The sequence below is a fragment of the Akebia trifoliata genome, chromosome 1 (genome assembly GCF_017979445.1).
Source record: "Akebia trifoliata isolate Shusen 1 chromosome 1, ASM1797944v1, whole genome shotgun sequence".
Taxonomy (NCBI): domain Eukaryota; kingdom Viridiplantae; phylum Streptophyta; class Magnoliopsida; order Ranunculales; family Lardizabalaceae; genus Akebia; species Akebia trifoliata.
Window position 1 is genome coordinate 30627136 of NC_141375.1, and position 12417 is coordinate 30639552.

The 12417-nt window shown below is 35.1% G+C and overlaps 2 protein-coding genes across 2 annotated transcripts; both read right to left on the reverse strand.

Moving 5' to 3' along the window:
* Positions 1 to 176: 176 nt before the first annotated feature.
* On the reverse strand, positions 177 to 2640 carry LOC147411669 (sulfate adenylyltransferase subunit). Its single transcript, XM_086451023.1, has 3 exons — positions 2409 to 2640; positions 704 to 925; positions 177 to 623 (listed from the first exon to the last, which is right to left on the reverse strand). Exons 1-3 carry the CDS (start codon positions 2601 to 2603, stop codon positions 399 to 401), a joined length of 642 nt encoding a protein of 213 aa, XP_086307149.1. The 5' UTR covers positions 2604 to 2640; the 3' UTR covers positions 177 to 398.
* Positions 2641 to 3514: 874 nt separating this feature from the next.
* On the reverse strand, positions 3515 to 10515 carry LOC147411670 (sodium/hydrogen exchanger 4-like). Its single transcript, XM_086451035.1, has 15 exons — positions 10005 to 10515; positions 9782 to 9918; positions 8596 to 8714; positions 8339 to 8436; positions 8178 to 8237; positions 8015 to 8061; positions 7713 to 7907; positions 6343 to 6389; positions 6141 to 6207; positions 5943 to 6043; positions 5638 to 5739; positions 5299 to 5428; positions 5123 to 5185; positions 4950 to 5033; positions 3515 to 4420 (listed from the first exon to the last, which is right to left on the reverse strand). Exons 1-15 carry the CDS (start codon positions 10030 to 10032, stop codon positions 4154 to 4156), a joined length of 1545 nt encoding a protein of 514 aa, XP_086307161.1. The 5' UTR covers positions 10033 to 10515; the 3' UTR covers positions 3515 to 4153.
* Between the last annotated feature and the right edge of the window lie 1902 nt (positions 10516 to 12417).

The window sequence follows — 12417 nt, forward strand, 5'->3', positions numbered from 1 at the left end:
GGGAAAAGGGGGGGGGGGGGGGGGGGGGGGGGTGAATTGCACAAAGAATGAAAAGAAAATAAAAGAAATGGGAAAAAAAGAGCCATGCACAAAATTCTTAATAGCATTGGGGGGGGGGGGGGGTGAATTGCACAAAGAATGAAAAGAAAATAAAAGAAATGGGAAAAAAAGAGCCATGCACAAAATTCTTAATAGCATTGCAAAAAAATTCTTCAACCCATGGTAAAGATAGTCATGTCTAGAACAGCAATGTTTGTGAAAACATGGGCTCTTACACTTAATGGGGCAAAATCATAAACTCCAGATCTCTATCACAAAAATGGGAAAAAAAAATTCCTTACAAGGGAGAAAGGGCGTGGTAAGAGAAGAAGTGTTGTAAGCACCTGAAGCAAAACATATCAGTCACTTCCCCATTTCTTAATCACCCTCTCTTTTGCAGAAAGGGGGGCGTGTACTTCCTCCTTTAGAGTATTATCAGGATCAGCATAAGGACCCGTTGGAGAAACCTTTCTCAAGACACTTGATGTTATAAAAGTGAACCCATTTCGAGTCCCTCTCAATGCAAACAACAATGGATTGAAGATAACAGCAAGCATCACTTCACCCTTTGCAATCACAAGATACTGTCGAGCCAAAGAAAGAGAGTTATTGTAAAATGCAACGGAAACTACAAATATCTCATAAAAGAAATGAGAAAATTTACCATGAAAATAATACCCAAGACGGCAAGGCTTGCTTGTTGTGCCTCTTGCCAGAAATTATCCCCATTGGACCCACCAAACCATCTACCCCATCCAAACCAACCTCCCCCACCAGCAACACCCCCGCCACCCACCTCTTCCCTTTTCTGAATTTCTTTGTTCCATTTCTCAAATTCGTTTTTCTTTCCCCCAAGAGCATTTTCTAAGGCTTTTCTTGCTTGTTCCTGCGACCAGAGACATGGAATGGTAAATCCATATACTACAGAAACCTTTGCACTAAAACTGAGGAAAAGGCATTTTTCAATACCTGCAAATCGACAATAAATTGGGCTATTTCATCTCTATTAATAGTAGCAGTATTGTTTTTTTTTTAATCAGTATAAGTTTATTGTCAAGAAAATTACAAAAGGTGGTCGAGATGACCAACCAAAAGGAAGGAAAAACCTAAAGCATACATAAAGAGTCCCATCTAAAGACAATCTTCAAAGAAAACACCCTTAAACTCTAGACAGATTTTGCACGAATAAAACAAAAGCCCCAGCACACTAATCCAAAGATCCTAGGTCAAAGAATCCACCCCTTTGAAGACTCTTCCATTCCTCTCCAGTATTGTTTAGCTCCACAGAGGGCAAACCTTACATAATTAGAAGGACCGCTATTATATCCATGGATAGTAGGCTAATATAATTTACCATAACTTGTTCACACACAGGACCTAATGAGTATCAAAAGCATGCATTTTGTCAGTGATCAAAAGTATGCATTTCAGTCCAAACTCATTAGGTCCTAATGAGTATCAAAAGTATGCATTTTGTCAGTGATCAAAAGTATGCATTTCAGTCCAAACTCATTAGGTCCTGTGTGTGAACAAGTTATGGTAAATTATATTAGGCTACTATCCGTGGATATAATAGCGATCCTTCTAATTATGTAAGGTTTGCACTCTGCGGAGCTAAATGCATAAGTTTCAATCACTGACCAAATGCATACTTTTGATAGCGTGTCAAGGAAAGATGGAGACATGGGGTGGATGTAAAAGTGAGGAATATTTGGATACATCACTTCAACGCAACACAGAGAAGTCTACCCTGAGTAGCAATGTGATCCTCTAAAACAAACCTACTGAAGGGCATTATATATATAAGTAAATATATTTAATGCAATTCTTCAAGGTGTGGATTACAAAAAACAAAATGATATCTTGCAAAAATCAATCATTCAACCTTTTTACGGGCATGACCAATGGCCACGTTCTTATACAAGTTATAGGCTGATTGCTTCATAAAAATTAAAAACAAAAAAAATATATACATATATATATATATATATATATTTTCCTTGATTACAGATGAATTTATGGAATTATACTGTTTTTGTAAATTGGCAATATGTCATTAAAGGAAAATTCATGTATATAGAGTTCAAATGAGAGGCTTGAACTGGATAGCCTAAGTTAGCTGGCAATATGCATCTATGTAGTGCGTCTAAGTAAATTTCCCCAACTACCCATTAACCTAAAACCCTAGAAAAACAACTCGAGCAGTATAAAGAGGGTAATATTGAGACCTCATAAATTAGGGTTTCAAAATAGCTTCAACGATCAAGATGAGTCATCAATTAGCAAAAGATTCGAGACTGTGAAATCGATTTTATCAGGATACAAGAAAATAAATAAATAAATATAGAAGGGATATAAGAGCTAAGTACCTCTCTGCGATTGTTCGAGAACATGCACGAATATCTGCCTCTGCACTTCAATTTCAGTTGCAGAGACCTCCATTTAGGGTCTTGTTCTTGATGGAGAGAGCTGCAGAAACGAAGAAGAGATGAATCGATAGGGTTTGCTGATGAAGCAGCATGGCGAGTTCGGATAGGTGGGCGCAAGTTAAGAATATGCGCCATAGTTTTGTTTTTCTTTCTACAATAAACAGATTCCTTGGTCTGTGCGATTTATGAAGAAAACTACTATTGGCACCCCCAACTTTTACTTATTACACCCTAATTAAAACAAAATAAAATAGTGATTTTTCCAAAAACGTGAGCAACTTATGTCAAAATTCCAAATTCGATACACTGTTCATTTAATTCTCAAAACATATTTTTCAGGTGAATTCATAAATTTTATATTCTACAAATTCGCTAATAAATTACCAACGAGATCACTGATATGGCATTCGTTAATAACAAAAGTGACAAATTCACGAATTCATAGATTATAAAAATGACGAAGTCACTCATAAAACATAATTTTGAAATTAGGAATTAAAATTAAGTATAGCAAACTCGGAATTTTATCATATACAGCACACGAAATAGAGATTCATCCAATGAAATAAGTGAATGATTAATAATAACTAAAAATAAAACTACTAGTCCATTTCTTTTTTGGTCCATTGTTCCATCCGTTATCCTATGAGAAATCATTTTGCTGTCTCATGGCAGGAGAATGGATTGCTGCATGTACCCAAAGGGCAGGCACAAATGTTCTCTGATCCTAACATGGCTCACCCTCATCTGCTGCGAGCGTTGCACGTGCCTCAGGAATTGTCCAGGACATGACCATGATCTACGGATTGGGCAAAGCCCAGAGAAAGGCGGGTCCACCGTCTACGGGGATACCAGGTAAGAACTCAAATATTGCAATAGGATTCAAGCAAAACGGTTTCAAGAGATGAGCCCAAAGATAGAGAATTGCCTTGCATAAATCAAATCGGATAAGACTCAAATGCAAGTTGAAAAAATATATAAAATAGAGAATTTCGACTCCTAGATCCTACTTTCCACACAGTCACCCTCAATAATCATGATTGGATGGTCCGGATCACTTTAGATTCAATCTGAATGGTCCAAGGATGAAAATATGCACCCTTTGTCAATTTTGAAGGTGGCTATTTTTATTTGATCAATAATCAAAACATTTTGAACACAATCAAACTTCGTTGACCTACTACAATGACCCTTCTTTGACCACTGGTCAACTCGTTCCGAGCGAGTGTGGTCAAAACCAAGTGTCAGTGTTCCACCATAGAGGAGCAAGGGGATTGGTCCTAAAATCAGAGACAGAGCTAACAAGGACACTGACAGTCCACGAAGTTATATTTTCACTTACTTTGCCGAAGAATGATAAGCTTGTCTACTTCATACAAAATTTCTTAATTACATGACATCTAACAAGAAAATATGGTTTAAAAGTTATATAATTACTAAAGCACTACAACCCAAGCAACAAAAAAAAAAAAATCCCCTTTGGGATCAACAGCAAATCACCCACTTGTCTCAGCATCTCAAATCCAGTGTTATTCTACCGCCTTTGTAAACATTAGAAATCACATCACTCTCGTGCAGTGTTAACTCATCTTAGAATGAGCATCACAGTCCGATGTCCTACACACGTTACTAATTTCCGACCGGCTGCTCCAAGGGAAAGGGGCGTCTCAAGTTGTGGAATTTCATCATCTGAGGGGACCACCAAACACAGGCCGCATGTAGGCATCATCGAACTTTCTCCAATAGTAGTGTATGGTGTAAACGGGCCTTTCTAGTAACATGGCCAAACTGCTCTTCGCACGAAGTATGTTGGTTGTGGTAGATTCCTCCATGGAGAGAAGGGGGAGAGCAGGGTCATCTTTGGGGGTATTCTGGTCTGAAATATTGTGGCCTTCCATTGCATGGTGGGGAAGCAAAATGTTTATAAGTGGCTTTGTCAGTAAACCAAACACCTTCAACATAAATTGTGTCATTGTCAGAAATCGATAATATGGTAGAGGAGACAAATTTCAACGTCCCCACATTGCTACCATAATGTCTATGCATCAATTTTTTTTTAAAGGGCGACTCACACTTGAAGAATATTAACATGAAATGTACAATGAATGAAATGGGTACAAGAAGATTTCTTGTATGCAACACATGTATTCTCCCCCCAAGTCCGAACGAAGGATCTTCACCAAGTGAAGATCCAAAATTGAGTTTCAAAATACACATAAATCAACTAGTCATCTATAAAAGAAACAAAATAATGAATGCTGGCTGAAGCAGTAGGGGTGGGCCCTGTGTGAACAATGTTAAAACAAGTTAGATTCAGCAGGAGTGCGTGCACAACGGAAATGGTTTTACCAACTTGGTAAGCAGCAAACTTTAATGGATTATTTACTAAAATAAGAAAAAAAAAATTCATAACTTACATGAACAACCAAAATTACATTGATTATAAGCAGGAAAGAGAATCATTTCTAGAAATAAACTTACCACTGTACTGAAGAGTACAACAATAATGGTATTGGTGATCATTGTAGCATGAACTGGATCCCATGTAACGCCAGAGTACGTGAACTTCAAAGACCATAACAAATATTTACTAAGCAGATCATATCTTTTAGTAATGAGCAAACTTACAATTTATCTTTGAATATCTGAGTCACCTGTTTGTAAGCCAGAGCAACAGAAACAGCACCTCTCATAAGGCCAGCCCACCAGATTATGAACTAATTAAAATGGACAAGAGAGTAAGTTAACAAACTCTAATGATGATCAAAGAGTTTTCACATCTGTATTACATGCAGATGTCGTGAATGGATAAATATGGAAATATACCCACTTGGTGTTTGAATGTAATCGAACTTCCATTCATGTAATTAGATAAAGCAGAGAGAGGAAATACAAATGCAGCTCGTCCAAGTAGTATTAGAAACATGATCGTAGAATATATGCCAACAGATGTCCCAAAGCTGCAACCCCAAACATTAAGCATATAAATTGAAGACAAGTGCAACTTAGAACCAATTAAAAAGGCAATGTAAGCTGTATTTGGTCAGTACACCAAAGGAACAAAAGACTTCCCACACCAAAAATTGACTAAAATTGGTAATCCTAACCACCTAACCTATCAAATCTATGGGATAGTAGTGATTTAAGTACTACAAGGGGAATGTGGCACCTTGACTTGTTCAATTTCCATTTCTCAATGTCAAGAGCATCCATACCGACATAAAGGAAGATAAATATCTCTGCAATAAATGACATTGTAGCAAACAAATGCCTGCAAGAGAGTCAAGGACATAGGAAGTATCACCAGAGTATTCCTAAATAAATTTTTATTTACTAAAATAAAGAGAGGAGGAAACTATCAAGAACCATCTATTAAGATTGCCAAACACTAAAGAACAAATAACACAATAGAAGTTAATAAATCATCTCTATAAGTTAGAGAAAGCCCACGGGGATGTGTTTATTTGTACTTGCCTGGTTGTGATTCTTGAGTTTTCAGTGACATTATGCCATGCATAATGAGACATGACAATCCCACAAAAGAAGACCGTGAGTATACCACTCAGATGCAACATCTGCATGGAATAAAATATGAATAAGATTAGTATATGGTGATAATATATATCTGGTTCTCTGTATAAATAAATTCATTCTCAGATCATCCGTCGTTACCTCAGCCAACATGTAGGACAGATACGCCATTAAGGTCATCAGAGCAATTTCACGATCGGTAGAATGCCTGCCAACAAAGATGGATTCATGCTTTTGTAGACAACTCGTATGATAAAAAGTGGAACTTTAGTTTTCAGAAAAAAATGGAAATAAACCAAAATATAAAAGATACGTGAGAACAAGTTGGGAGGAAATCACTTACCTACCAAAGTATAAGGCTTTAAGAGCATATGCAGTCATAAGCCCAGCCTAAAATACGACAAAAATAATCAACAAAGAAGTGGAAAAATCACATCCAAACAAAAGAAACATGAGACTCTTGCCCCAACTTGAATGCTAGAATGCTTCTGATCGGTGTAACATAGACATGGACACATGAGCCTATGCCAGACATGGCAACACTGACAATAGAAAATAACGTACTATCTACATAGCAATAATTTTCCGTGTCAGACTTGGTGCCTATTCACGTGTCATACCCATGCCCGACACACTTTTGAATGCATATTTAAATACCTAATTTCTATCGTATACTTAACATTGTTGAGTAAATCTCTTGTATTCTGTTGAGGGTACGCTGAGGTGCAGGAGGTAAAGGGTGTCACGTGCAGGGACAGAGCCAGGATTTTCTTGTAGTGGGGGCACACTAGTTATTCGATAAGGTTGAAGAACATGAAGATGCGTGGTTTTGAGGTCATTTCTTATTAGTCTATGAGAGAAAACTTAAGTCAAGGGGTTATGTCGTCATTGTGGGTGAGGGCAACTGCCAAATAGAAGGGTTTTAATAAACCCAAAAATTTGAGTGAGGTGGGGGCAACTGCAAAAAAAGTTTGTGGGGGCAAACCCGCCAAAATGAATCAAATCCTCAAGGGTAGAATGCAATGTAAAAAAAAAAAATTGTGGGGCAAGTGCCCCCACTGTAAATTCGCCCCTGTTCACATGTGGAATTTTTTAGGGTTTTGCAAAGGGCAATTATGTATATTTTCTTAAGGGTTTTCTATTTTAGGGGTGGGGGGGTTCTATTTTTTTAAGAAATAGACACAGTTTCCCTACTCTCCTGTTTTCAGCCAGAGATCTCTAGGGCTGAAAAACTCAAAAGAAAATAGCGTGATTGGATTCTTGATCTGATCCGTGGAAGTAGGCACACTGCCAAACCACGTAAATCCTTGTGTTTTTGTGTGCAATTTGTGTTCTCTTTGCTACCTTGTTTTTCACAAACATGACCTAAGGCAGGTTCAGAGTATCTTAACCTTCCTTACAGTATATAAGATGACCAAAAAACACAAGGAATGTGTTGAGCAAGGGTGTTGGAAAAGTGTGTCCAACTTAGGCTTTCTAAGATGGACTGTCCTTGTCGCTTAGCTATTGATGATATCATCAGCGTTATGCTGTAGAACTTACGATTAAGAACCAATGGTTTTGTCTCGTGAAAGACGTTCATGGATCAACTTTAAAAAAAAGAAGTGTAGACCTAAATATCTTGGAAATTTTAACTGAAGCCTACAAAAATTATTAAGCTGTTGGCATCGGAAGCCCAAAAGATTCCAATAGTAAAATGGATTTTGAACTTACAACAATTCCAAGGACAGTGCTCGTAAAAAACAAATAGAGAAAATCTCCGAGAACATGAATGGCTGCCCAAAAATCAAGTTTAGTAACATCAATCTTTTGGATTGCATTGAAGAGAACCACCGACGTTGCATCATTCACCACTCCTTCCCCAAAAACTAGGCTGTATAGTAGAGGAGTATCATCTTGGTGTAGAATCTATAAAGTAAATGTATCAGAAGTTAGAATATTTAACCACATTTGTGGCTGGTCTTAATAAAATAAATAAAAACTTTAAAAACGACGGTAAGATTGATCTAACCAACCTGCAGAGTGCATACGGTATCAGTCGAAGAAAAAATGGTTCCAATTGCTGAATTAAAATAACAAAAAATTCGTAAATTAATTTTCCAAATGAAATATAAATCTGGGACCAATAACATCCCTTTTGAACATAACCAGATTATCTCTTGGGGAAAAAATTCGAACCAAGATAGTCCCATTCTTTTAGACCGACAAACCCAATCTTTGGAAACAGCCATCTTGTACCTAGATGATCAGTAAAAAGTGAGAATCAATAAAATTATTACTCTCCTATTTTTGGAGAAATCTAACCTGGAAATTAAAAATTGAAGAAATTTGAATATTACCAGCAGAAATGATGGCACATGAAATAAAAACACCCACCACTCCAAATAACATGATGGTTGAAAAATTACAGAAAAACTGCTTCTTCTTGACCTGAAATCTGTGGAAATGTTGAGTCTTAGAGGTAAAATTTTCCATGCCTGATAAGAAAATTAGTGATTTCTATCTACGAAACTAATGAACATAGTCTTTAATTAGACCCAATTTTTTGTGATAAGGCTCTGATGAAAAATATAATTTATAAGTGAGACGAACTTACCCAGCATTGAAGATTATGGGTGGAAGGAGATAAATGAAGAACAACTCCTCATCAAATCTTAGAATGTGAGAATTTGTGCCTTTGCTCCATAATAAAATTATCGCTCCAGTGATGCATCCCTGGGTTGGAACAAGAAAGTGTGTAAAATATATGTTTTACTTCCATTTTCAAGGAAAGTATGGGAATTTTATATGTGAATATAAAGTTGTCAACTGCAAAGCTCAATACCCACAATTATCCCAATAAAAGTGGATTTAGAAACTCAAACCTGTCAACTGAAATGGCTGAACTGGTTATATAGCTCGACAATAGTGTAAGAAAAGGAATGTGTAATCTACCAACTACTAGAATATTATTTTTGTGTGTGTGTATGTGTAACATTTGCAAGAATAATAAACAATTATACGAAGAGAATCGCAAAAATCGAGCAGAATTTGTTCCTGATTTTCACAAATCCCTCCATGGACCATGATGACTTTTGACACCATAGATTAATAATTATCGAACCCATTTTTTGTTGTACAGAGTGGATGTTAATTATATCAAAGAAATGAACTAGATATCCTCATCATGACTTCTACCCATGGTTTTAAATCTCATCTGATATTGAGATGACTCGTCCGAGTTGTCTCGATATCGTCCACCAATGAGATGAGTTGACAAGTTGTCTCAAAGACATGGTCTGTTCTAATTCTAAGTCATTTTTTTTTAAATCTCATCCGAGATGACTCAAATAAATCAGATATCTCGTCCGAGGTGGCAAAACTAGTTTTAAAACTACATCTCTTACCTTATCCCAACTATTATATATATATATATAATGATTTAATTCTATATATCTAGATCTATATTTTTAGTCAGGGCATGTGATTTAAGATCTTTTCTTACAATCAAACTCATTCTCACATTTCTTTTACCATTTAAAGCCTACAAGAATTCCTTCTCACTAGTAATTAAGGTGTCATTGGTCTTTGTTGCTCATACCCAAATATCGTCTCAATCAATTTTCCTTCATTTTCTTTCTCATTGAAGCTATATATATATATAATATTTCCCATAATCATATTTATTCAGAAACATTTATTGCATGAAAATATGATAATTAAAAGTATTATATTAGAGATATGGGTTCTTGATAAAAAAACAGAGAGAGAATAAAAAACAGAAATTAACGTGCATGGCTTACGATAAAAATGGCGGTGATAGACTCATTCATCCATCGATTCTCCTCAAACAAGTGACCGATAACTATACATAAACAAAGTACTGCAACAAACACCGATATTAGAACGACACGGCTGTGATTCGTGTCGCTCACAAGCCCTACAAAAAGACCAGCTTCCATCAATTAAAGATTCAAGACTAACAAACCAAAAACGAAAACGAAGACTCTTTTTAAGTAGTTTCACCAAGACCTGCCGTGTGTCCCCACTCCATGATCTGGCGAATTATTATGTTGCCACGTGTCGGTATTAAAAAAAAAAATGGATCACGGTGTTTCAGGTGCGATTCGCACGGAAGTGATTCTTAGGACTACTTACAAGTATTTTGTTTCTCAAAATGCTAACCTGACTCAGAAGAATACAGTGACATTGCATGGTCGCAATGTGCGCACAAATGGCAAAACCATTGTCTTTTCCATGCGTATCTTGATGAAAAACATATATGGTTCTGTGCACACGTCAGTGAGCGTCTTTTCTGAGTCAGTTTAGGATGGCTCTTTCGTTCACTTTTAACGCAACGTGGCCAATTTGGCTGGAATCGTGATAATCGGACGCTCCCGTGTGTACGCTCCCTGACTGGCAGTTCACAGAACCATAAATCTTTGTCCATACATGATAAATCCACGAAGCAAAATCTATGGTTCTGTGCCCTTGCCGCGTCAGCAGTGCTAGTTTTGCTTTGCTGTATCAATTTATCATTAGTCATCCTTATCTTGTCCATCCCCAAATAAAGGATTTACGGTTCTCTAAAGGAACCGTACAAAAAAGGGACAATTATCAAAAAAATACCCAAAAAAAAATTATTTATCAAAATAAATCCAATTTTTAAAATTTTTCAAAAAAGATATAAAACCGGTCTTTTAAAGACCGGTTTTTCTCTCTCCTCGATTTTCCTCAAGACTTTCTCTCTCCTTTAATATTAAAATTTTTTTTAAAAAAAAACCGGTCTTTGAAAGACCGGTTTTTCTCTCTCTTCATTTATTTCTCTCATCCTTTCTCTCTCCTCTATCATTTAAAAAAAAAACGAATTTTTTTTTAAAAAAAATTTTCTCTCTCTTCATTCATTTCTCTCACCCCTTTCTCTCTCCTATTATTTTAAAAAAAAAACGAATTTTTTTAAAAAAAAATTTTCTCTCTTCATTCATTTCTCTCACCCCTTTCTCTCTCCTATTATTTTTTTAGAAAAAAACGAAAAAAATTTTAAATATATTTTTTTCTCTCTTCACTTATCTCTTTTACCCTTCTCTTCTCTTCTCTCCAAAAGAATTACTTCTTTTTTTACTTTTTCATCTTCTTCTTCAATTAAGGTAAATCAAAAATTTGTTTTTATTATTTTATCTCAAGATCTTGATCTCAAGATAAATGAATGAGAGAAAGAGAAAAATATATTTAAAAAAAATTTCGTTTTTTTTTAAATAATAGGAGAGAGAAAGGGGTGAGAGAAATGAATGAAGAGAGAGAAAAACCTTTTTAAAAAAAATTCGTTTTTTTTTTAAATAATAGGAGAGAGAAAGGGGTGAGAGAAATGAATGAAGAGAGAGAAAAATCTTTTTAAAAAAAATTCATTTTTTTTTAAATAATAGGAGAGAGAAAGGGGTGAGAGAAATGAATGAAGAGAGAAAAACCTTTTTAAAAAAAATTTATTTTTTTTAAAATAATAGGAGTGAGATAAATGAATGAAGAGAGAGAAAAATCTTTTTTAAAAAAATTCGTTTTTTTTTTTTTTAAATGATAGAGGAGAGAGAAAGGGTGAGAGAAATAAATGAAGAGAGAGAAAAACCGGTCTTTCAAAGACCGGTTTTTAATTTTTTTAATTTTTTTTTAATATTAAAGGAGAGAGAAAGTCTTGAGGAAAATTGAGGAGAGAGAAAAACCGGTCTTTAAAAGACCGGTTTTGTATCTTTTTAAAAAAAATTTAAAAATTGGATTTATTTTGATAAATAATTTTTTTTTTGGTATTTTTTTTGATAATTGTCCCTACAAAAAAAGAGAGGCTGTTCAGGAGTTGGTAGCAATTGTAGGCCCATGGGCCCGTATTGGATCTAGTCTTGATAATTTCTTTTGAAAAATTATTTAAAAGAGCTGTTATTGGCACCCAACTTTTATTTATTACATCCCAGTTAAAAGTTAAGTTGAATCTCCCTTTCATGTGCTGAATATGAAATTTTTCTTTATTTTGGTACACTATTCATTTTAATTCCCAAAACATGTTTTTACAATGAATTCTTCACTTTTATAATTTACAAATTTGTTAATAAAATATCAGCAATTTTGTCTTATCAACGATCTCACAGGTACTTAATCAACGAATTTGTTGATTATAAAAGTGACAAATTCACTGAAAAAACAAATTTTGATAATTAAAATGAATAATATAGTAGTTGCGCATGTTTTGAAAATAAATCCTTAAAAAGCTAAGTCAATGACTTGGTAGAAATAATAGATTATAATAGATTTAGAAGAACTAATAGTTAAGAGTGTCAATAGAAACTCTTCTCTCTCTTTTTTTTCAAGATTTCTAATGGCTAGATTTAGGATTTTACATGAGCCTAATCCTAATTCTAAACAATGGTTTGAATGGCATGTTTTAATCTTTAAT